A 26,995-nucleotide genomic window follows, 5' to 3' on the forward strand; every position below is an offset into this window, starting at 1 on the left:
GCAATACCCAGCTGAAAAATGTGTTGCTGGAAAAGCGCCGCAGGTCAGGCAGCATCCAAGGAGCAGGAGAATCGTCGTTTCGGACATAAGCCCTTCTTCAGCCCTTCTGATCCCTGAAACGTTGATTCTCCTGCTCCTTGGATGCTGACTGACCTGCGGCGCTTTTCCAGCAACACATTTTTCAGCTGTGATCTCCAGCATCTGCTGTCCTCACTCTCTCCTCTTTGCAATACAGCCCATTTTTCTTTCTAGGTAAATATCACATCAGCGACCAGGAATATTACTGACAAGTTGGCTTTGTTTGCTCCGATTTGTACTCAAATTCCACATTGTTCTGACATGAGAACTAGCTGATGTGATCACGCACTCCGGAGACACGCGTGTTGCCGTGGCAAAGGTATTGAGTGGATAAAGGTTAAAATCAATCGAAGGCTCTCAATGTCTCTTTGGCGGCTGGGGGTGGGGGGTGGGCGGAGGGGTCCCTGAGCTGACTGGGTGACATGTGTCCAGTGGTGGTGCTTGGGAGGTGGATCCCAGTGAATGTTTGCTTTTCCTTGAGCAGCTAAACCCTGTCAGCAATAAGCCAATGAATTGTTCACTTTGCTGCTGGGTGCACCGGGAAGAGGCAGCGGATACCCGCAGGAGCAGCACTGTCAGTGGGACAGCACACAGAGAGAGAGAGAAACCAGCCCCGCTCCAAGCTCACCACCACCGCCCCCCCACCCCCCCAACCTTGGCTGGTTGTGGCGCCGGGTTAGCGGGACGCCGAGCGGGGAGAGAACCGGGATGTGCAGCGAGCAGCAGTCCCAGGGATGAGCGGCTGTGGCTGGAAGGTGTGTGTACCAGGGAGGGAGCTTCTCTGCTGCTAAACGTTGTGGTGGTGGGGGGGTGCCTGTGAGACCGGAACTGGAGTTCACACCTGATCGATGTGATTCGAAGCTGCTTCTGCTGCTGCTGCTGGGGGTCGCTGGATTTGTGACCGAGAGATTTCACTGAAGATGCTGTTTCATTTCGCCAGCACTCTGGCAAACCGCCCAAACTCCCGCAGCGGTTCACCGGCTGGCTTCTTTCTGGTGTTTCTTTCCCAGATCAGCGTCTCCCGGTCTCTCCTAACAGGTAAGGAATTCCTAGCTCAGGTCTGGTTCGCCGGTTTTAATGAAAGGCTGCCAAATTAGGTGCTCACGACGCTGTCTTTTTTTTAAATATTTAGGCTCCGTGGCCAGCTGTGAGAACGAAGGCGCTGTGATAGAAATCCCAAGAATTACAGACAACCCGTGCATCTCCTGTCAGTGTTTGGTAAGAGCACTTTCACCTGAACACTGAGGTGGAAGGAGCAAAGCGCCCGGTTTGAAATCCAAATAGTGACACCAAAAGCCACGTTTAGTGTCGCGAGTGGTTCAGGTCGTTAGGGTGACGGCTAACATTCCGGTGAAATGTTTGTAATTCGTTAGGCACCTCAGAGAGTGCATGCAGTTTGTATTTGGAATAGAACAGAAACCCACCCAAAGATGCGCCGTTGGAAGCATCAATGTCTCAGTCCTTAAGCTCGGGGAGCACTGAGGAGACAAACACAGATCCATCGCTAATGCCATGCGGAACAGTGACTTAAAATATGCTTTCCGGAAAGGATCACAGCTCAAGTTAAACGGATTTTAAATTAACGTGTTCTTTTTTTTCATTCTGCTAAGATTGAAAAATTGAGACCGGCACTAGGACCCCGTGGCTGTCATCAGTCGGGCTTCCCGGCTTCTGTGCACAGCCACATCCCACATCCCATCCCGCGGCTGCTCGGCCCGATCACAGAATGTTAGCCCGGGGGAGGCTGGGCCCGTCCAGTTGTGTTAAGAATGGGAGGGCTGTTGCGGTTTTGCCTGACTCCTGACACATACGTATGCACGCACAACTCCCCATATACACATCCATCCACCCACCCACACACTCAGTCACAGACACACACATTTACAGGTTAACTTCCCCCAGCGGAAATCTCTGCCCTCTGTCAACCACTGCCGGTCACCCACGCATTGCAGTTTGCTTTTCTGCAGCCTGCACTCAATTTAATTCGCTGCTTATTACCTGCAGCCAGCTCATGTCCGTCCATATGTTCGGGACTCTTGCATTCCAACAAAAAAAATCCATATATCATTCTTGATTTCAATGTGCAAACTCAAATTCAACATTTATATCCCTATAAATACAGGACACCTAAACTCGTTCTAGTGTTGATGTTAATATGGTGAGTGCAGGTGTTCCCTCTTATGCACTTTATGGATGCATTGTCGTAAATCCATTCACAATTCACAGCTAGAAAGAGGTTATAGTCTCAAAGTCCCGCATCATTTTGCTTCTCTAAGTCAAACCTGCAAGCCTTTGGAAATCTGGAACAAAAACAGGAAACTTTAGCGGCTCAGGCAGTATCCGTGGCAAGAATTAGGCAACGTAATGATTGCGGGAGTTTCCGGGAATGTGGATCATGGGGTGACCATCATTTTGAAAGTAAATCTAGGGAGACCCCAGTGTGGAAGCTGCGCCATCTCGTTGCCCCCCTTTGCCCATCTGTCTAGTGACCTGCAAGGCCCCGGGCCTCACTCGGGACGCTCTGGGCCATCTTTGCTTCCACGGAATTTCACAGGAGCATTGCAGACGGTCCGGCGTCTACCCGGAAATTCGATGAGGGGAGCGGACGGAGTGGAAAGCCTCAGTTCATTTCCACCGCTCCCCAATGCGCAATCCCATCTCTACTGCCTGCCAGGGTTGGCGAGGCAGGGATTTCTCTGCAGACATTGCCCTGTGGGAGACGGTATCTGGTCCGAGAGTTTTACTTGGAAATTAGGGGCGTATTCCCACCACCACCACCATCCCAGTGATTGCACTGAGCTGAGCTGAGGTTGCATCTTATTAAAATTGTCCAGGACGGAAGGAAGGGGCACAGCAAAGTCAGCGCTTGAGGCACGTTGCAAAAAGATAACATTGGGCAGGCAAACAGGACCACAAGCGGTAGACTAACAGTGGAGCAGCGGGCCTTGTCTCTACTGATCCACATTTCCTCAGGTGCCTTGTGTGCTGCAACATTGTAATAGTCAAGTGAGAATTTCTCTCAGAACTGCATCCCATGACAAGTCAGGTTACTCTCCACTGTAGTAAGGGCTGAGCCAGTTTAATTTCTTGTCAATTGTAACAGTGGGGAATTCAGCAATGATAATGCTGTTGAATGGCAACAGGAGATGGTTGATGCTTGTGTGGTGCAAATGTTACTTACTACTTATGAGCCCAAGTCTGGATTTTGTTCAGATCTGGCTGCACATGGACATTGGCTGTTTCAGTGAGGAATTACGAAATAAACCGAACATTACAATCATCAGAAGCATCACATGGGGAATGTAATTAATGAAGCAACTGAAGTTGGTTGGGCATGGGACATAATCCTGAGGCAGTAGGATCCTTGTGGTCAATTGGTAGTGTCTCTATCTCTGAACCAGCAGGCCTGGGTTCAAGTCCCACCTGCTCCAGAGGTATGAAATCACCAGATTTGTGAAATAACATCCTTGAACAAGTTGATGAGGAAAATACTGATCTCTTGATGCTCTTGTGATGCTATCTATAGCACGTCCCCTACCTCTAGGGAAGGAAATAAGTTGTACCCAGAGGGACTGCTGCAGAGATGTCCAAATGACCAACACAGGAATTTCATCTGACTTCAAACAATATAATCTTAGTGACAGTGTAGCAAATAACAATAATTCCAATTCCACATGATGCAACAATTGGCCATCCCTAACTGTCCAGAATAAAGTACATAGTGTTTATATGGACCTTTCTCAACCTCAGGACATCTGGAGGCATGTGCAACCAATGAGATTGTTTCATAGTGTAATCACTGTTCTAATGTAGGAAACATTGACAAGATAGTTTATTGCCTTCTTTTTGCACTGCTTGTAGTGGATTTGTTACAACTTTGTATTTTACTAGGCCATTTTAGAAGGCAGTTAAGAGTCAGTCTCAATCCTATGGTTCTTGAGTCAGAGTGATGATAGCAGATTTCCTTTCCTGAGTAACAGTAATGAGCCGGTTATATTTTTACAATAATCTGACAGTTTCATGGTCACTTCAACTGAGACCAGTTTGTTATTAACAAAATTTTGAAAGTGAATTCTAATTCTGAATTTGTCACAGTAAAACTTAAACTCACATTGTCTGAATTACTGGTTCAGCAATATAATCATTACAGTATCATTTTAAAATCATCTGAATGGATTATTGCCATGTTCAGTTGTACTAATACCTGGCATTTTGATTCCTTCACTGTACAAATTATGCGTGCACTGTCAGTGTTAACCTGCTTCATGATTAGATGCAATCTTTCCAGTGAGTTGCAGATCTTACAGCAGTGCGATCTCCTGGTAGGAGTACCTACAACAGGACAGGAAGAGGATTAGGCAGATCTAAATTGTACTTCTTACTTTGTGTGCTGAGTTTGTTGTAGGTTCCAGGCCTCCGGTTCATTATGGCTACAAGTATGTTGCTTTTTAGATTCTGTTCAGATGGTTGAGGGGATGTAAAATTATTATTTTTTTAATTTGAAGACGACCAAGGAATTGGTAGCCCACCTTTAAGCTGCACTGCCAAATCGGGTCACTTGTCATATTCATGTTTATGTGCATTCTTGGTAGCTCAAAATTTATCACAATTGAATTGAAACGTGTTTGGCTTGTGATTGATGTGATCCTCTATTTTATAACTGTAAACCTTTGGTGCTGAATTTTGTTAATTCGTCTCTCATGTATCCAGAAACTTTATAAGCTACAGTTTATTCCTCATTTAACATGCTCCATAATTTAAAATTTCAATCAAAATTTGTTCTTTTCCCATTTATTTCCTGATTAAGCCTCTTTGCCAGGGATTATTAAGGATCTAACCAACACTGGAATTCACCAAATCCCATCACATTATTCTTCAATTCCTTTTTTGAGCTTCCCTTAAATGCATCTATACTATTCACCTCTATCACTCCTGGATAGTGAGTCCCAAAATTCTCAATACTATCTGCTTAAAAGTGTTTCTCCTGAATACTGGATTTTTTTAGTGGCTGGTTTATATTTATCTCCCCTAGTTTTGATCCTGTGCTAATGGAAATACTTTCTTCCTCAATGCTATCAACCCCTTTCATCATTTTCATAATCATTTTCAGATCAGGCAATTTCTTTACGCGTTAATAGCATCCTGGCCTGTTCAGCTTTTCCTGATTGGTAGTTAAGGAATTATGGTTATACATTTGTTTATGTCATCTCCTGTATCTCTTAATTGAAATTGTTCAAGTGACAAGACTGTAGCATTCTGCTTTCTCCATCATGCAGCAAATTGTAGAAATCTAGTGTTCCCCTTATTGCTTGCTACTGTAGACACTTAGTTACGGTGGTGTGCATGAAAACTGGGGTTTGTAGTTTTTTTGTGGAGTATTTAATACCTTAGTTATGGTGACTGGAGAGTAAACCTGAATGATTCAAAGGCTAAAAATGGTTTAGAATTCCTTGTAAAGGTATTTAACATAACTAAACCAAGCAGATCAGAAGCTCCTAACTTCAGTTTTGGTTTGCACTAAGTTGGAATGATACCTGAGAGGCCACAGCAGCAGTATTGGTCTCAGTACTTATCATAGTTGAGAGAAGAGTAAACAAATCAGAATTCCCATGCTCTCATTGTTCTGCAGTGATTGTTCCTGGACTAGTGTGTTTCATAGTTGAAAATGTGTTGCTGGTTAAAGCACAGCAGGCTAGGCAGCATCCAAGGAATAGGAAATTCGACGTTTCGGGCATAAGCCCTTCATAGTTTGCGAAAACTAATGGGCGGCACGGTGGCACAGTGGTTAGCACTGCTGCCTCACAGCGCCTGTAGACCCGGGTTCAATTCCCGACTCAGGCGACTGACTGTGTGGAGTTTGCACGTTCTCCCCGTGTCTGCATGGGTTTCCTCCGGGTGCTCCGGTTTCCTCCCACAGTCCAAAGATGTGCGGGTCAGGTGAATTGGCCATGCTAAATTGCCCGTAGTGTTAGGTAAGGGATAAATGTAGGGGTATGGGTGGGTTGCACTTCGGCGGGTCGGTGTGGACTTGTTGGGCCGAAGGGCCTGTTTCCACACTGTAAGTCTAATCTAATCTAGTCTAATCTAATCTAATTCCTGTTGAAAGCCACAATGTATTTCTCCTTTTTCACTTTTCTGGGAGTCATAACTTGCCGAAGCGGCCTCTACAGATGAAGAGATTTACTCTTTAAAGAATAGAAGTCTACTGAAGGACATTCATTCAAAGTCATTAGGACTTCCTGTGTTGCTTTCAATGTGTATTTTCCAATGATCCTCCATGGTTCATGTCTTAGAGAAATGTCTATTCTGCATTGTAAAAAACTGCCACTTGAGGGGAAATTTCAATCGAAGTTGCATTCAACCATCAGTCATGAAATAGAAAAAAGAAATTGCAGAAGAGTGGAGTTAAGAAATATCTTAATTCTCAGAGACTTTCCCTCAAGATATCTTTGGAGATTTGGGCTGCATGGTGGCTTAGTGTTCAGCACTGCTGCCTCACAGTGCTACGGTCCTAGGTTTGATTCTTTGGGTGACTGTGTGGCGTTTGCACCCTCTCCCCGTGTCTGCGTGGATTTCCTCTGGTCCTCCAGTTTCCTCCCACAGTCTCAAGATGTGCAGGTTAGGTGAATTGGTCATGCTAAATTGCCCAGTAGTGTCTTGGATGTGCAGTTTAGGTGGATTTAGCCACAGTAAAAATGTGGGATTACAGAATAGAGTGGGGTGGTCTTTGGAGGGTTGGTGCAGATTTGATAGGCTGAGTGGCCTCTTTCTGCACTGTGGAGATTCTCTTCTGCTTCCATATTGCAAGCTTGGCCAGGCACTGCTTACAGTCTGGAGCAAGTGAAGACCCCAGGAAATTCTCCCTGTGTTATTTTAATAGTCCATCTGTGGACTCATATAGACTTACTATGTACTCAAGATGCCCATTGGTCTTTGCATTAATATACAGCTGGTGAGAAAAAAATCAGCTGCTACTTACGCCACCCATTCAATTTTATATCCTATTGATTTTAATAAAGTGTGTAAAATAACACTGCTGGTGATTTTGTGCTGTTGCTCGTTAACAATTTCAGCCTGTCATCCCATGTTATCTGGAGTTTCCATGGAGATAAGAAGACTTGCAACTCTCTACTGCCTATCTCAACCTCAGGACATCCAAAAGTGCTTTATAGCCAATGAAGTACTTTGGTTTTGAAGTCACTGCGATAATATCGGAAATCAGTGGGAGGCTGTGCTGCAGAAGCAAAACCTTTGTGGTGATGTGACCGTGGTGCTCTTTCAGTTTGATTGCAGAAAAGAATTTTCAATATATGATATGGACTGCTGTGTTTTCTCTTTCTGTTACATACTCAATAAGTTCATGTCACTGTAGGTTGAAGAGGCCAGTAACCTGTTGTCTGATGAGTAGGGTGTGAACTCACATGGACCTGAAAGCCCTTACTGGGAGATCTGAACTGGAGGGATTAACACTATATCTGGATTACTACTGCTGAGAAATCAAGTGAATCTAATTCGCTTGATATAGCTAGGATCTACAGTAGCAGCTAGCTTCCTTTATAGTGTAATCGCGAACACTCCATTTTAGACTACTTTCTTTGACTGTGCTTGTGTTGAAAGTTAATGTGGATTTCCTGTTCTGTTTACACTAAAATTCATCCAAAGCCCTGCCATTTATAAAAAGATTCATTCTGGCAGCTTGTCCCGTTTAAATGGATTGCAGCTCTGCTGTTAGTGAATTACGAACAAATGTTTATCAACACAGATTGCAACCTGGTCGTCCAATTTTTGGGGGGAAGCTCGGTTCCTGTTTGGATGAATAAACAAAGTTGCCTGTTTAGTTGCAATCTGTGCACAATTACAGCCAATTTTATGCAGAGGACTCTTGCCAAATCAAGACTAGATTGAGATTTTCCAAAGCAATTTCATTTTGTAGCTGGCAAGAAAGGAAGGTGTCATCAGCTCAGCCTGGTGCCAGTCCCAGGATTAAAGAACAGCATGTAACATAGGGCACTTCCCAATCATTCAGGTGTTTGCAGTCTTTAGTTGCCAGGTCTCTCCAGCATCTTTTTTATGTATTCATTTGTGGGATGTGGCCATGTTGGCCGGCCTACACTTATTGTCCATACCTAGGTATCCTTAAGAAAGTGGCGGTGAGTTACCTTCTTGAATCACTGCAGTCCACCTGCTGTGGGTTAACCCACAATGCCCTTAGGGAGGGAATTCCAGGATTTTGACCCAGTGACGGTGAAGGAATGGTATTATATTTCCAAGTCAAGATGGCGATTGGCTTGGACAGGAACTTGAAGCTGGTGATGTTCTCACGTATTCACTGCACTTTTCCTTCTGGGTGGAAGTGGCCATGGGTTTGGAAGGTGCTGTCTAAAGATCTTTGGTGAATTTCTGCAGTGCATCTTGCAGATAGTCCACACTACTGTTACTGCGTGTCCATGGTGGAGGGAGTGGATGTCTGTGGACGTAGTGTCAATCAAGCAGGCTGCTTTGTCATGGATGGTGTCAAGCTTTCTGAGTGTTGTTGGGGCTGCACTCACCTAGGCAAGTGGGGAGTAAACCATCACACTCCTGACTTGTGCCTTGCAGATAATGAATAGGAGATGAGTTATTTGTTGCAGTATTCCTAGCCTCTGATCTCCTTTTGTAGCCACTGTGTTTATGTGTTTATCTCAAGGCTCATATTAGGCGTGTGAGGGGGTATTGACCAGTTATCCAGATGGTTGCAGCTCCAAGAACCCTCAACACCACGTACAGGGGAGCAGGTAACTGGATGAGCATCTGAGCTCAGTATCAGTGTCTGCAGACATCCAACATTACCACCACATACTGTGTATATCGACACATCCCTCCTCAGTGAATTTCGCCACCATGAAGGATCAGGCCAGTAGGCAGATGGGAACATGACACTTACAATCTTACCTCGAAGTCACACCTCATTCTGACCTAGCCACAAATGGGCATTCGTTTACTGTTGCTGGGTCAATATTTTAAAACTCCTGACCTCACTCTGTCACAAAAATACTGTGGTTATAAAACATAGTAGCAAGAAGGCCCATTGCAGTTTCTGAGACCCACCAGTGTGAGGGAAATTAATGACATCCTTACCAGCAATGCCTATACCTTGAAAATGAATGTTTTAAAAGTCATTGTGAGTGGTGCATTCTAGATGTTACAGCTGTCTCCAAAATGCTTACTTTGTTTAAATGACCACATTTTATCAAGATTTGCACTGAATGACATACAAAACATTGTGTTACAGAATGAACAGGTTTGGTTTCCTAAGTCAGTGATACGATGTTAATAGCCCCAGGATCTTCAGGGGTTGACAGGATGTAACATTGGCAAAGTTAGACAAATGGACTACAGGATACCCAAACTGACCCGTCTCCCAAAGGATAGTGAAGAACACTATCTAACTAACCATATTAGCAGTGCTAACACCAGCGACTGAAGAATTTGAAGGTGATGGTGATGATGTTCCCAAGTATCTGCTGCCTTTGTCCTTCTACATAAAAGTGGTCATGGGTTTGGAAGATGGTGTCTAAGGATTTTTAGTGAATTTCTGCAGTGTATCTTGTAGATAGTACACACTACTGCTACTGAGTGTCAATGGTGGAGGGAGTGGATGCTCAAACTGAACCCTCTCCCAAAGGATAGTGAAGAACATTAGCAAACTTACCATATTATCAGTGCCAATTCCAGCAACTGAAGAATTTTCTGTGGTCACTGGGAGGATTGGAGACATAGAACTAATTTTTGCACTAGGAGAAAGTGAGGACTGCAGATGCTGGAGATCAGAGCTGAAAAGTGTGTTGCTGGAAAAGCGCAGCAGGTCAGGCAGCATCCAAAGAGCAGGAGAATCGACATTTCGGGCATAGGCCCTTCTTCAGGAATGAGGAAGGTGTGTCAAGTAGGCTAAGATAAAAGGTAGGGAGGAGGCACTTCGGGGAGGGGCATTTCCAATTACCTGACTCCAATTACCTGATTCAATTTCCACTGGCTATCGATCTTTTTTTACAAATTACCTGCTCGATATTACTTAAGCCAGCGTGATCACATTTTTAAAAATTCAGAAACTATATTAAATGAAAGCATTGCAGTGGAATAATGCGTATCTCAGCCTAATTACAATTTTCTAACGGAGGATTTCACAGGATGCCTTACACTGACTGACTGCAGCCCTTATCTGCCATTGATACACCCAGTCCAGGTTTCACAACGGTGGAGTTCAGTGATGAACACTAGGAGATTTGCTGACTTTGCATGGCCACTAACTGAACCTGCAATTTAATTACAGCCATGAACTCATCTGCTGGGAGCTGTTGTTTTGAATATTTGTCATTTAGTTTTATGAGGAGAGGAGAAATTAATTAAAATGTCCACTTTTTTTTTGCACTGACAAAGACTTGTCAACGTGATGTCCATATGTGGGCAACACTACCTTTCCTTTTGACCTGCAAAATTCAAAATGGTCCTGGGGTTACATTGATTGTACAGCACTGAAACAGTCCATTCAGTTCAACTGATCCTGTTCCCAAGTAGCCTCATACTTCTTCATCTAACCCCATCAATATAACCTGTATTCCTTTCTGGCTCATTTGTTTATCTAGTTTCCTCATAAATTTATCACTTCATTCACTCCCTTGATAGTGAATTCCACATTCTCACAATTTCCTGGTTAAAAATTATTGGTTTTATTATTTTTGGTCTCCACCGCATAATGAAAACATTTTCTTCACGTTTGCCCTTTCAAACCTTTCATAATTTTCTAAATATCTGTCTAGCCACCCCAAGTGTCCTTTTTTTCTAGGGATCAGCAGGATCCTCTTGATCAGTTCCTTCCTGGAAGCAAGAATATCAGCCTTTTTCAAATACTACCTCACATCTGGTCAGCCAAATATTCCAGGTCCCATAGATGTTGAAGGAAAGATCCTGGAATATGTTGAGCACTTCCTATGCCTTTGTAGCCACCTCTCTCAAAAGACAAGGATATTCGATGCCAGATGAGCTGCACCAGCTCAGCCTTCTGTAATCTATGGCAGCAAGAGTGTGACAACAAAGAACTCTGCAAGTCAGCAAAGCTCCTTGTGTAAAGAACAGTTCACATCACTGAACTCCATTGCTGAGACTTGGACTATATCAATGGCAGATAACAGCATGAGATAAATTTTATTAGCAAAGCTTCCATCCCATCTTCCAGATCCAATAGGAGGACCATCAAACAAACACTGATGTACTTGAAGCCAAGTCCACAAGTACTCAGACAAAGCTCCTGCAAAATCAGATTCAATGAACTAACATTGTGGCCAGATGAAGGAAGAAAAAGAAGCAAGTCCCACACTCCAGATCCCACTGTCTCATGAGATGTCCTGCCCTCTGTGCCAATGGACCTGTGGATTTAGAATTGCTCTTCTAAGTCAAATAAAGAGCCAAGGCAGAAAATGATAATCTTCAATCAATGCAACCTCAAAGTGAAGGATAGCAAATAGCAATGACATGTATGAACAACTTTTCTCAATGAATATAAAATTATCCATGTTTTTCTTACGCTATTTTCAACGTCAAAACTCGCCTTTTCATCATACCCACTTTCAATATGGTTTTCGGAGAGTATGCTGTGCAGTGTGTGAGTTCGAATGTGGAGTCTCACTGAGGGGAGAGAATGCCTTCAACTTGGATGAGAGGTCAACATTATTCCCAATCTTCAGGCTGTTAATTGTATTAACTGGACTAATAGAAGCACCAGAAATAACGCACTAATTTCTCTGGATCTCCTAGTGAGCCAGGCTCTATACTTGGGGTTCAATCCCTGAAAGATTTCCTTGTTCCTAAAACTCTAGGGAAAAAGAAAACAAAGCAAATAGTGTTAGTTTTCCCAGTGATATGAATGCTAGATTTTGTGAGGCTGTAAGTTCAAAAATAATCAGATATATGTGACTCTGATATTCTTAGATCTTTTGGCTGTTTGACCTTGTAAAGACTTTTGATGCAATGTTTAGTAAAACATTCCTTTTTAAGTGTAGCTTACAGGTTTGAATCCATAGAATCTAGTTTATTCTGTACTGGGCAGTGACTAGTCTCCAGTCAGAACTAAGAGCAAATGAACTCATCATTGATGCAACCTAACAGGGAGGTTTTTATTCCAAAGCCATGCACTTGTAATTGGTCTAGCAAGTCTGAACAAGCCCGTGAGCATTCGCTGAATGCTCACCAGTGTCACATGATTCATCGCTTAAAGGTACATTGTCCACACATAACCTACTAGGAGAAAGTGAGGCCTGCAGATGCTGGAGATCACAGTCAAAAAGTGTGGTGCTGGAAAATCACAGCTCTTCAGGCAGCATCCGAGGAGCAGGAAGGATTGACGAAGAGCTTATGCTCGAACCATTGACTGTCCTGTTCCTCAGATGCTGCTTGATCGACTGTGCTTTTTCAGCACCACAGTTTGACACATATAACATACACCAACTATAATTTAGAATGCAACTTGCTTCAGGCGTTGAGGGTCCATTAAAAAACACCCAGTCAACATTGACACATGGGACATGGGTGGAATGCTCAACACTCTGTTTCGGAAGGAATTCCTAGACAGGGAGTCTTTTTGTGAGTTTAGTGGCTCAGTTGGTCAATCATTGGGCAAGGAAATTGGGAGAGAGGTGGACGTAAAGTCTTTAGTTTCCAAACCAGCTGGCAAGTATGGGAACAAAAGGATTCAAGTTCTGGGGCATCTAGTAATAAAGTCAGATTCTCTCATTAAGTTTAGGCCTGACCAGTTTCAGAAAGAATTCTAGACAAAAGGCTGTATTTAGACTAGTAACCTGGACAGTATAGTGCGTTTTCTATTTGATGTGTCTTACAGAATAATAGCCAAATCAATTATACTGAGAAAAAAAGGAATTTACTTTTCACTTTTTTATTTGTTCACTTGCTGTTTAAAAATCATTGCCCTGATGATTTATAATTGACTTTGCCTCACTAAAATGTTAATCTGATTCCTTTCAGGAGTCTGGGTAGCCTCATATGAGAGCCTTTGCAGGTTAAAGATCCAAGTTATTGGAATGCAGTCTTTCATTGTTCTGAGGGGACATTTGATTTGATTTATTATTGTCATATGTACCAAGATACAGTGCAAAGTATTGTTTTGCATGTTTACCGGTTAATCATACCTTACATAAGTACATCAGGGTAAAAGAACAGAATGCAAAATATAATGTTACAGCTACAGGGAAGGTGCAGGGAAAAATCAACTCTACTATAAGATAGGTTCATTTATAAGTCTGATAACAGCAGGGAAAAAGTTGTTTTTAAACCTGTTGTGTGTGTTTTCAACTTCTGTATCTTCTGCCCAATGGAAAAGGGTGGCGGAGAGTATAAGAGCTGAAAATGTGCTGCTGGAAAAGCGTAGCAGGTCAGGCAGCATCCAAGGAACAGGAGAATCGACATTTCGGGCATGAGCCCTTCTTCGGGCTCATGCCTAAAATGTCGATTCTCCTGTTCCTTGGATGCTGCCTGACCTGCTGCGCTTTTCCAGCAGCACATTTTCAGCTCTGATCTCCAGCATCTGCAGTCCTCACTTTCTCCCGGCGGAGAGTATAACCAAGGTGTGAGAGGTATTTGATTATATTGGTTGCTTTCCCAAAGCATCAGGAAGTATAGATGGAGTCAATTGAAGGAAGGCTGGTTTTTGTGATGGACTGGGCTATATTCACAACTCTCTGTAATTTCTTGTGATTCTAGGGCAGAGCAGTTACCATACAAAGCTATGTTGCATCCAGTAGGATACTTTCTATGGTGCACCTATAAAAATTGGTAAGCGTCATTGTGGACATGCCAAATTTCCTTAGGTTTCTGAAGTAGTTGAGCCATTGGTGTGCTTTCTTGCTTGTAGCTTCAACATTTTTGGACCAGCATAGGTCGTTGGTGATATTTACTCCTAGGAACTTGAAACTCTCGACCGCCTCCACCTGAGGACATTTGCCACAGGCAGAGATGCGTCTTCCTGAAGTTGATCACCATCTCCTTTAGTTCGCTGATATTGAGGGAGAGATTGTTAACTTACCATGACACTAAGCTCTCTACTTCTTTACTGTACTCTGTCTCTTTGTTGTTTGCAATCCGACTCACTATAGTGGTGTCATAGCAAATTTTTAAATGGAGTTTGGGCTGAGTTTGGCCACACAGTTGTGAGTGCTCAAGGAATATAGTAAGGGGTTGAGTATGTCTCCTTGCAGGATACCGGTGTTGAGGATTATTGTGGAGGAGGTGTTGTCTCATATCCTTACTGATTGTGGCCTGTGGGTCAGGAAGCTGAGGATCCCGTTGCAGAGATGGGAGCAGAGTCCCTGGTCTCAGAGTTTAGAGATGGGAATGATTGGAATTATGGTTTTGAAATTGGAGGCTAAAGTGAATAAGTAGGAGTCTTATGTAGGCATCCAGCTGTTTCAGGGATGAGTGTAGGGCCAGGGAAATAGCATCTGCCATGAACCTATTGTCCTCATAAGCTAGATATCAGGCAGTAGGAGTAAATTCCTGATCACAGGGTACTTAGCATCCATTTACAGAAAGATCAGTAATGCCGAGTTCTGTGCAGAAACTATACTGAAGATTCCACATCCAGTCCCAATAATTGAGGAATCCCTAGATTCCAGGCTCAGAGCTCTCTGTCTCAAAAGCCCATTCACTACAATTGTCATCACTAGTTCACTCGCTTGTTTGAAATATCCTTTTGAACTATAACTTAATGTTTTGAATATTTCTGTGACACTTCTATTATCTTTTTTTAGTTGCAATAATAAAAGTAAATTTGCATTGAACTTGATAGGACACAAAGGATTCTATGAGAGAGATGCACAAAATTACAGGTCATGTTTAAATGAACGAATGATTGAGGAAGATGGTTGTTGAGTGACATGGGAATAGTCGAGAACTCACCAAGGTTTCCCCAGGCCGTGTGATTTATATTGCATCTTCAGAGGCAGAAAACATCCAGAGAAGGTCTTTCATTGAAACATTTTTGTGTTTTTAACAGAGAGTAGTACCTCTCTGCTCTCTTGGGATTGAATGAACCCATCACCCCACCAGATTTCATCAGGATCTTTGCCAGTTGTGAAAGAGGACTAATGTATGCAGCAACAGAAACCAGCTGTTAGCTTATCGTTCAATGCCCAGTGTGACTTGAACTGAATAATTTCCACTTAGAGATGTCAGGGCTGTTGGCTTCAGACCAGCTTAGTGATTTGCTGCTGGCACAGTAGGTGCTTTGTTCTGTAAGATTAGCTTCCTTCAGGTTTTCTTTTGGAAATATTACTTGTGCTCATGGAGTTGAGTGATATTGTAACCAGGGAACGAAATATTGTGCATTTCAAGAGGCTCAGCATCATGGCAGCAGCTTACAGCGTACAGCGCCTTCTGCTATTGCACACCACCACAACTAAACCCACCCCCCACTAAGAACAGCACTGCGTCACCCAGTGATACCTTGCATTCACTGATCCTGTCGTGGTTGTATGAGGGGGCCAAGTGAACAGAATGTCTTTGCTCTTGCCATCATTATCCACAAACACTTATGCCAAGATTGCCCAGATTCATTTCACAATCAGCAAAGAGAGAACTATGATCATTGTTGAAGATAGCTAAGGAATATCATTCCAAATCTAAACTCTTTCATTCATGAAACAAATGTCCCCATCATTGGCACCCCTGATGCCTTAAAGTTAAAATTCTCATCATTGTTGATGAAGTGCCGCAATCTCTGAGAGTCAAGACTGAATGAGCACTGTGGTATTGGAGGGTTAGGACTGAGGAAGTGTCAGCGACCCAGTACTATGGGGAGGGGGAGCTGCACTGTCAGAGGGCACGATATATCTGCCCTTTCAGGTTGGCACAAAAATACGCCAGTCACTTCTTAAGGAATTGCAAGGGGATTCTCTCAATATTTACTTCTTAACCAAAATCACTGAAAACAACAGATTATTTCATCATTATCATATTGCTACTCTTGGGATCTTTCTATGAAGTAGTTGTCTGCCATTTTTTGTACATTAAACAGAGACTTCACTTTGGAAGTATTTTGTTATCCAGTATAGGTGTTATATAAGTACAAATCCCTTTATTGTCATCAGTGTTACCATTCTTTGTAACAATGCAGCTAGAAATTTTCACCCTTTCTCTGACAGATTTTTTTCTGGGAAGCTCAGCTCACCAAGTTGCTGTGTTTATTTGGAGCAATAACTTGTATTTGTCACAGGCACGAGACAGTAAACAATTTCTGTTCAAACTCAGTTCCTTGCGCCAAAACATTTAATCAAAATGATGGAGGGGATTTGTTGCTCAGAGTGCTAATCCATGTGAGCTGATTGTTACTGGACTCTAGAGTCAGATAATTTTTTCAAAACATTTCTCAAAAGACTGACTAAAATATTCCACGTGGACCTTAACATAGCAGAGCCCCTCTGGGCACTGTTTAAGCAAAGAGTTGTAGATTTGAACCCCTACAAAGCACTGGGAGTCAAACTGCCAATTCCAAATCTCTGCCAGACTATTTCATTCTTAAATCTTTACTTAACGTCTCTTTGTCCACTGCTGGAGACTTGCCAACTGATGTCAATCGAAGACTGCATTGCTTGGAGTGTTCCTCAGAGGCCAGTCAAATCGGGAGGGCAATTGGCAATATGGGGAAATGTCAACCAGTAAGCTTATGTATTTTGCTGCCTTTTCCACTTAAACTTGGTATAATCAAATAATTAGAAAAGGCCAATTGCATGTTTGGAAGTCTCTTTCTGTTAGTCCAAACACTGAGAGCTAGAGGGGAGGGAAGGCTTTCTATAACTAAATGTTGAATCTGGTCTTGATAAACAGATTTATGATTCTGTTACATGAAGAAAACAGGAAATCTTCCCCGAAGGTAAAATGCATGAACAAAATGAAGATTTAACATACTTATGATGGGTCCCGTGATGCAGAAAGGACTGAATGTGATTTACCATCAATGAAACCTTGCGGGAAGCACTCACCTCCCTGCCTCCAATCCTGCCTCTGTTATCCCGGGATATAACAATAGATTCTCCATATGGAGGGACATGTTTACTGATGGATTTGCTACAATAAGACAATATGGTTGTTGTATCACAATAATTGAGAACAGCTTCATCTTGTATTAATGAATTCTCAGTCCTCTGCTGTACGTGTGTGTGTGTGTGTGTGTGTGTGTGAGTGAGAGAGAGAGGGAGAGTGTGAGATTGACTACTAGTTGTGAGTGAGGATGAATGTAAGTGCACTTGTTGATATGCTTATGTGACTGTATTCGTTTGCGTGAGTTCACGTTTGTGTGTGCCTGTGTGTATGTGCACATGCATGTTTGCATTTGAATGTGTGTGAGTCTGTGTATGAATGTTATATTCTGTCCTTTCTAATCCTCATTCTGCTGTGTAAACTGTGACAATTTAGATTGTTTCCAATGATTGTTGCTTTGAATTAAAGGGTGTAGAGATAAGATTAAATGAAAAAGGTTTAGAATCGAGAATAGGAGGAACTGCTTTTACACAAAGAATTATATGAGTCTGTAAAAAAAGAACCATTAAAACAGAGGCTATTTAAGAATGGGTTTGACAGGTGGATGAAGAAAAAGGTGATAAAGGAGGAAGGAAACAGTACCTCTGTGGAGGAAAAACACCAGCCCGTTTTCCTGTAGTGATTCTGAATAAAATGGAAAGTTGGGTAATTAATGCTTGCTTATCCAGCCAAGCATGTTTAGGCTATCAGTCCCTGGCTCCTAATTCCTTCAGCAGGGTTTCTGTTTCCAGGAGCAGGCAGGCACGCTGCCAATATAATGAAAGGACAGCCTTCACCCAGCAGGATTTTCACCCATTTAAAAAAAAAATTGGAAATACTTTAAGCAACATTGACAACGATTATTGAAAGTTAAATGTCATGACATGGTTTATTTACAGCCAAAGACTTTGAGCTGAAGGAATGCTTTTCTTCTTTTTAATTAGCTCAGTATCTTGCAGTTTATTTTCTGATCAATTAGCCTCTATGAAAAGCAGTCACCAAGGTATTGAACCCTGGTTGCTATGTTCAGATATTTTAATTTGTGACTTGGTTTTAAAATTTCTATTTAACCCTGTATATGGGAAGCAGTGGCATAGCAGTGATGTCATTGGATTGGTTATCTGGCATCCAGTATGTAGGTTTGAATTCTACCACACAGATGGTCAAATTTGAATTCAATAAAATTTGGAGGTAAAAGTTATGTGTGACAATTGTTAATTGTTGTATGATGCATTAAAGTACATTAGGGAAGGAAATCTCCATCATTACCTAGTTTAGTTACCATGTGACTATACACCCATGGAAAAGTGGTTGGCTGTCAACTACCCTCTTGCGGTGGAGATTAGAACTAAGACCTACAAATATATAAACACGACAGTCACTAATAAATTCAATCGGGCATTCAGGAGAAAGTTCTTGACTCAGAGTGGTGAGATTGTGGACCCCGTTTCCACAGACAGTAGTTCAGTTGAATTGCGTGGATGCATCAATAGGAGACTGGGCAAACATATGAGGGGAAAAAGGAGTGGGATAATGTGGTGATAATGTTCTACAAGGAAGGATAAAAAGTGATTTATGTGCATCACGAACATTTGGTTGGGCCAAATGTCCTGTTTCTACAGTAGGTTTTAAAGAATATTCCACTCAACCCTGTCCTAGGCACAGTTACCTCATGCCTGAAGTAAGGACTCAGGAGAGGGTGGAGGTGAAGACGTCATTACGTTTTATCCTGCTGATTACCAGGGATTCCCGGAATGCTGAAGTTAAACAATGGCACTCATTTTGAGATTGTCCAATTCCCCCCACCACTGATTTAGAATGTCCTTGCAAAGAAAACAGTTTCACTGTACTGATGTTATTAAATCCTTTTCTCATTTTATACAAGCTGAATCACCCAATCCTCACAACCTTCACAGAACGTGCATTCATGAATAGTTTTTATGGTTTGTGTTTCTTGAGTGTTATTACCCTTCTTTCTTGCTGGCAGGGATTCATGTTAATGTCCAGATCCATCTGTCAGTTGAACTAGCCCACAGGCTGCAGTTTTGGCACCATAGCTAAAAGCGATCTGATGTTTGTCCAACACAGGAGCCACTAACTGGTAGTCCTGATGGCCTATTTTGTTTTCCAAAGTTCATTAACCAACCCTAAATGAAATCACAATTGAGTTAAGAACCTGTTGTGGTTCTGTTCGCCGAGCTGGAAGTTTTTGTTGCAAACGTTTCGTCCCCTGGCTAGGAGACATCATCAGTACTCTGGAGCCTCCTGCGAAGCCCTTCTTTGATGTTTCTTCCGGTATTTATAGTGGTCTGTCCTTGCCGCTTCCGGGTGTCAGTTTCAGCTGTCCGCTGTAGTGGTTGGTATATTGGGTCCACTACAGCGGACAGCTGAAACTGACGCCCGGAAGCGGCAAGGACAGACCACTATAAATACCGGACGAAACATCAAAGAAGCGCTTCACAGGAGGCTCCAGAGTACTGATGATGTCTCCTAGCCAGGGGACGAAACGTTTGCAACAAAAACTTCCAGCTCGGCGAACAGAACCACAACAACGAGCACCCGAGCTACAAATCTTCGCACAAACCTTGAGTTAAGAACCTTTCTTACCTAAATGACACAGTGACAATAGGACAACTATGTTTATTCAGAAAATCCCGTATTAAGATTTTCTCAGATAAGCTGTGCAGTGAGATTAACTAGCCGAGAGACATGAATTTAAAGCAACCATCAAACCATTTCCTCAGAAGGTTAAAGGTCATGAACCAAACAATGCAAACTTGTGGCAGTTTTGTTTTAATTTACAAGAAAGAATAACTTCACTCTCAATCCATTTTATTAGCAAGTGATGAATCATGACTGTTATTCTTCATTAATACGAGTCTGGTATTAATATGCAGTCCTCAATCTGCAGCATGGTTCATTATTACATTAATCATTGGTTTTGCATTGATGAAACATGTGATTGGAGCTTGCTGTATAACATATAATTATTGAATTCCGTCTCTCTCATGACCACTTCATTAACTGAATTTGACACAGATGTTACTCAACTTTTATTGATTTCATGAAAGATAGAATGCAGAATTGCAAACCTAAATATAGGTTTATGCCATCACAAAGGAATTTGGTTCAACCTTATATTGCAGTTTATGGCAGATCAAGGTTGAAATTTATTAACTCGACTGCAGATGTCTTAAACACTAGGCAATAAAAAATATGAATGTGAGTTTTATACTTGATACCTCGGACAATGGAGGAAGTTACACTTGACCATTCTTGGAACCTAAATAACTTATTCCTCCTTCACCTCTTTGTTGAGAAACCAACATGGGAGAGAGTGTGTCTTGAATTGACCACAGGATCTACAGGAATTGATAGTTCTAGATTTCCATGTTATTTAACCCTTTAAGCCCCACTATTATGCTGGGGAAGATGTGCTACAGGCCAATAATCTGATATGAATGACTCCCATTAACCCACTACTCATATCTGATTCCCTCTTAATTGGGCTTATTTGAGAATTATCAGAAAGAAGATTAAACACTATTGGAATGGGATTTTCAGGGTTGGACTTCCACAGAAATTGCAACATTTAAATAGATGTTGCTGATGGAAATTGAAGTCCACTGTTGTGTCTAGGTTTGAACATCACAACCGGAGTATATTAATTGCAAGTGAAATTTATGTAACTCTAATCTAAATCATTCATATGCAAGTTAACTTGCAAGAAACAAAATGCTGTCGATATGCTGATAGGTTGGGGGAAGAATTATGTGGAGTATAAATACCAGCATGGACCCATTAGGCTGAATGGCCTATTTCTGCATGGTAAATGTGTGTATAAACACTGGCACCGTGCCATGCTTATACTATAGTTATACTGGATGTTCCAGGAAAATCAAGCCAATAACTCAGAAAAGATCAATCTCTATTCTCAGAGATTTTCATTGGAATTGTTGGTTTTGATAGTTTCCTTGCACTATTAATTATTTTTCTATACATGTAACAGCTTATAAACAGTGGAAATATGCTGTCCTGTTCATTGTCAATTATTCTTTTTTTTCAACTCACAGAACAAAGAAGTCAGATGTACGAGAGAGAAATGTCCCGTGCTGCCAAAAGACTGTGCTCTCGTTATCAAACAGCGAGGAGGTTGTTGTGAAAAATGCAAAGGTGCTTTAACATTTCCTCCTTTTCAACTTTTGACAACTGTTTCAGATCGTGTGCAGTCACAATATTATTCATTGTAGTTCTGACTCTCTCCATCAGAAGGCTTGTATTGCTACAGCTGACAACATGCTGCAGTAATGGTTGTTATTTTTCAAGAACTTGCAATGTTCTATTCAGTTTCCCCTACCCTGCTCAGTATTAACAGCATTAGTCAACCTGGGCTGATTACAACTCTGACTTAACTTTTCATCGTTCCAGATCATTGACCATTATCGGGACTAAAATTTATTCCTACTTGCTTCTTCCTACTCTCCTCAATTCTTAAGGATACTGTCTTTGCCATGAGCCCAGAATTGCCTGGTAACTTGTCCCAGTGGACAGTCAATCCCTGAGTTCCTGCTGAATATCAGCACAGAAGATATAAAACAAGCACTAATTACTCTGCCATGCACAGACACACATGCACAAATGTACTCTCATACAGTTGTGTAGAATCACGCACTCCTATATACACAATTCCCAATAGGATAGCAAAATGTGAAATCCCTGATAATTCATCTCTGAAACCAGAGCTATGGAAATTATTTGAGATGCCTGGGTGTGATCCCTGCACTTGGAACAGGCCATGCAGGGATTATGGCAGAATCCTTCTGGACTTAACGCTAACACATTGTGGGGAGCTTTACCCAGGGATACACTGTGTTACACTGATTTTTCTGTTGCTCCCACCTCCCCCTCCCTTTGCCTTCTCCTTCAGTTGGAAGAGCTCCACCAGCAGGGCTGTGAAACTGTTCAAGTTTTCAGAGAACCTGAGGCAAAATCTGCCAGATCTGTTCTGGTTATAAATTTTACAGTTCATTGGGGATTTCCAGATAAGAGTGCAACCCCTTCACTCACTGGACCAAGTATCTTATACAGTTGTTGGATGCCAGGTTCCTAACAAACATTTATGGCAACAAAGAATCAGTATCAATCAGGTGTTTTCTCATTTTCTGTTTATGTTTCAAATTGTCAGACCAAACTTCTTTTGCAGTCATGATTCACGAAGTCAAATGATGTTAAGTGAACTGTTTTGTGTTTGAATCATAGAATCCCTACAGTGCAGATAGAGGCCATTGAGCCCATTGGGCCTTCAAAGACTATCCCAACCAGGGCAATTTAGCATGGCCAATCCACTTCACCCATACATTTTTGGATTGTAGGAGGAAACTAGAGCACCCAATAGAAACAGGGAGATCATACATACCCACCCAAGGCTGGAATCAAACCTGTGCCCCTGGCATTGTGAGACAGCAGTGCTAATCACTGAGCCACTGTGCTGCCCCATCAGAGGATTCTATAAGAACAAATACCTTCCTTACTTCCTGTGTTTCCGTCAAACCATACTCTAAACCATATCTGCCTCTTCCATCACAGTTCACTTCTTAGCACTCAAAATATTTGCATGATATACAAAATCCCTTGGGACATAGAGTTAAAATTCAGAAATAAGCAGAGAAAATGAAACCTTTGAATCATATAACACAGAGGGAGGCAACTCAGCCTACCATATCTTTCCCTAGTCTTTGATAGAGCTGCGTACTTAGTTTTACTCCTCTACTCTTTCCCATCACAAAATTAGGTGGATCCTTTTTGAAAACTCCTACTGAATTTACTACCATGTTCCTTTTGGCCAGAGCATTCCAGTTCATAACAACTCATGAAAACAATTCTCCTCATGTTTCATTTGTTTCTTTTACTGATTATCTAAATCTCTATCCTCTGGTTACTGATCTTCCTGCCAGTGGAAACATTTCTCCTTATTAAATTTATCAAACCCCTCCACGATTTTGAATACCTATTAAATTTCCCCTTAACTTTCTCTGTTATAAGAACAGAGCTGCTACAGCTGCTACATTCTGTCCATGGCACAACAGTAGGTAGAAAGACAAGTTGCAAGAGGGATTTAAACAGTTTACAAAGAGATATTGATAGGTTAAGTAAGTGGGCAACAAGTTGGAAAATATAGAATACTGTGGGAAATGTGAAGTTTCTCTTTTTGGAAGGGAGGACAGAAGAATGGCATATTATTTAAATGGAGAAAAACTTCAGAAACTGCAACACACAAAGAATTGGGAGTATTTGTACATGAGACACAGGTATCTAGCACACAGGTTCAGCAGATAGTCCAGAAGGCTAATGCGATGTGGGCCCTTAGTTCAAGTGGTGGGTTAGAGTCTTCTTGCAGCTGTACAAGGTGTTGGTGAGACTACATCTGGAGTTCTGTGAGCAGTTTTGGTCCTCTTATTTAAGAAAGTATATAATTTCATTGCAGTTATTAGGAATAGAACAAAGAACAAAGGAAATTTACAGCCCAGGAACAGGCCCTTCGGCCCTCCAAGCTTGAGCTGATCCAAATGTACTGTCTAAACCTGTCGGTCAGTTCCTAAGCATTTGTATCCATCTGCTCACCACCTACTCATGCATCTGTCCAGACGCATCTCAAATGAATCTACCGTGTCTGCCTCTACCACCTCTAATGGCAACGCGTTCCAGACGCCCACCACCCTCTGTGTGAAGTACTTGCCATGTGTATCCCCCTTAAACTTTCCACCTCTCACCTTGAAAGCATGACCTCTCGTTATTGAATCCTTCACCCTGGGAAAAAACTTGACTCTATCCACCCTTCATGATTTTGTAAACCTCAATCAGGGTCCCCCTCAATCTCCTTTTTTCTAATGAAAATAAACCTAACCTACTCAACCTCTCTTCATAGCTAGCACCTTCCATACCAGGCAACATCCTCGTAAGCCTTCTCTGCACCGTCTCCAAAGTGTCCACATCCTTTTGGTAATGTGCTGACCAGAACTGTACACAATATTCTAAATGCGGCCGAACCAATGTCTTGTACAATTTTAACATGACTTGCCAGCTCTTAAACTCAATACTCCGTCCAATGAAGGCAAGCATACTATATGCCTTCTTGACCACTCTATCCACCTGTGCAGCAACCTTCAGGGTACAATGGACCTGCGCTCCCAGATCTCTCTGCCCATCAAATTTTCCCAAGCTCTTCCATTCAACGTATAATTCACTCGAGAATTAGACTTGCCTAAATGCATCACCTCACATTTGTCTGGATTGAAAGCCATCTGCCATTTTTCTGCCCAACTCTCCAGTCTATCTATATTCTCCTGTATTCTCTGATAGTCCCTTATGCTTTCTGCTACTCCACCAATCTTCGTGTCATCTGCAAACTTGTACAAATGTAGAAGTTGTACACTCGGGTGAGTAGACACAGTTCTCTGCAGCCCAGAGAGTGAGTCCAGAAGAAGTTTCATGCCAGTGCCAGTGCTTGAGACAACTGGTCAGAACTGGAAAGGAATTTGTAATGGAAAATGTAGGATTTATTTGTCATAGCCATGTAATGACTTAGATAGGAATTGGCTTCTGCAAAGGGAGTATGGTCAGCCTGGGTCTAAATTGAAAATCAGAAATTCAAATTACCTGAACCACTAGCATACTTGCATAGGATATATAAGATAAGAAAGATAAATGCTTGTGTTATCGAAATGGGCTTTGATTCATGGGCACTAGCTTCAGTTCATGGGCACTAGTTTGGGTAAAATTAGAGCTGTATTAAAGGATGTGCTTCATCTGAACCAAGCTGAGGCCAATGTTTTGATGAGTCATTTAACAAAGGAAGTAGAGAGGGCTTTAAACTGAATAGTGAGGTGAAGGGAGTGTGTGTGAAGAGATATGGTAAGTCAATGGAAAACAACAGGCAATAGATCAGAGTAATGATAATGAGGGCATGGTAGATTGGGACAGACTGTACAAACTTAAGAATGCAACCACAGATAAGGCCATAGACTGCAAAATAAGAAGACAGAGTTGATGATTCTCTATCTGAATGCATGCAGCATTTGTAACAAGATGGATAAACAGGTGGCACCTATAAAAATAAATGTGCATGACTTAATAGGCATTACAGAGACATGATTCAAAGGTGACTATGGCTGGAACCTAAACAATGAGACAGGTGAAAATGATCATTACATGGTAAAATCTCATGTTCAGTTGCAAGGGAAGAAGTTTGTTCTAAGCCTGGTGTTTTAAACATAAATAATGGTATGAAGGCAGAGCTGGCTATAGTGAACTGGGAAACTAGGTTAAAAGGTGGGACTGGAGAAATGCAGTGACAGATCTTCAAAGCAACACTTAACAGGAGGATATATCTCAGTGAAAAAGAAATAGAAAGATACCTCATCCATCGCTAAATTCAAAAGTTCAGGATTGTATTTAAATAGGAAAAGCTTAACTAAAGCTAGTGTTAGTGCTCTAGAACATGAGTCTGGGGAACTGACAATGGTACATTAGGAAGTGGCAGAGTCGTTGAATAAGTATATTGTGTCTGTCTTCATTGTGGAAGATATAGAAACTTATTGAAGAGACTTGAAAATCAGAAAGTGAAAGGGAAGGAGGAACTTAAAACAATCACCAACACCAGCACTGAGAAAAAACTTTGATTAAATGTGCATATCAAAGGTTGCTACAGAAAATAAGAGCTTATGGGTGTAAGGAGTAACATATTAGCATGGACAAAGGATTGGTCAGCTAACAGGAAGTAGAGAGTAGGGATCACTGGGTCCTTTTGGGTTGGTAAGTTGTAACTATTGGAGTTCCATTTGGATCAGTGCTGGAACCTTCAAATATTTACAATCTATATCAATGACTTGCATGAAGGGCCTAAAAATATGGTAGCTAAATAAGCTGGTAACACCAAGATAGAATCATAGAATCATACAGTGCAGCCTATTATGGTAGACTGGTTAGCAAGGTTAGCTCATAGAATCCAGGGGGAGCTGTCCAGTTGGATACAAAGTTGGCTTTAAGATAGGAGACAGAGGGTTGCTTTTCACACTGGAAACTTGTGACCACAAAGATCGATCCTGGGTCCACTGCTTTTTGTCAGTTATATAATTGATTTGGATGTGAATATAGGAGAAATGGTTAGTAAGTTTGCAGATGACACCAAAATTAGCGGTGTTGTAGATGGTGAAGAAGGTTATCTCAGATATGGGATCTTGATCAGATGGGCTGATGGACGGAGGAGTGGCAGATAAAGTTTAATTTAGATAAATGTGAGGTGTTGCATTTTGGTAAGATAAACCAGGGCAGGACTCATACAGTTAACGATAGGGCCCTGGGGAGTGATGTCAAACAAAGAGACCTAGAACTGCAGGTGCATAGTTCCTTGAATGTAGAGTCGCAGGTAGACAGGGTAGTGAAGAAGGGTCAGTTTGACTCGAAACATCAGCTCTTTTCTCTCCTTACAGATGCTGCCAGACTGCTGAGATTTTCCAGCATTTTCTCTGGTGAAGAAGGTGTTTGACACACTTGTCTTCATTGGTCAGAACACTGAGTGTCGGAGTTGGAATGTTATGTTGTGGCTGTACAGAACATTGGTTAGGCCACTTTTAGGCTACATTCCCTGGAGCTTTGGAGGCTAAGGAGTGACCTTATAAAGGTGTGGTTTTCCATCTCACCTACTTCTAGGCAGTGCATTCCAGATCCCTAGCACCCTCTGAATGAAACAGATTTTCCTCAAATCCCCGCTAAACATCTGGCCTTTCAATTTAAAATGAGATCTCCTTGTTATTGACTTTTTGACTAAGGAGAACAGCTGCTTTCTATTCACCCTCTC

The 26,995-nt window shown here is 42.0% G+C and overlaps 1 protein-coding gene across 2 annotated transcripts in view; it reads left to right on the forward strand.

The window, feature by feature from the left end:
• The first annotated feature begins 509 nt into the window (after positions 1 to 509).
• bmper (BMP binding endothelial regulator) overlaps positions 510 to 26,995 on the forward strand; it is a 67,055-nt gene continuing 40,569 nt past the window's right edge. The window contains exons 1-3 of one of the 2 annotated variants that reach the window (XM_060822971.1): positions 510 to 1,116; positions 1,211 to 1,296; positions 21,213 to 21,312. In XM_060822971.1, coding sequence (XP_060678954.1) covers positions 999 to 1,116; positions 1,211 to 1,296; positions 21,213 to 21,312 — 304 coding nt within the window. In that variant the 5' untranslated portion in view covers positions 510 to 998. The remainder of the gene's footprint in view (positions 1,117 to 1,210; positions 1,297 to 21,212; positions 21,313 to 26,995) is intronic. The other variant, XM_060822970.1, reaches the window with a different exon arrangement.

Source organism: Hemiscyllium ocellatum, chromosome 4 (genome assembly GCF_020745735.1).
Source record: "Hemiscyllium ocellatum isolate sHemOce1 chromosome 4, sHemOce1.pat.X.cur, whole genome shotgun sequence".
Classification (NCBI taxonomy): domain Eukaryota; kingdom Metazoa; phylum Chordata; class Chondrichthyes; order Orectolobiformes; family Hemiscylliidae; genus Hemiscyllium; species Hemiscyllium ocellatum.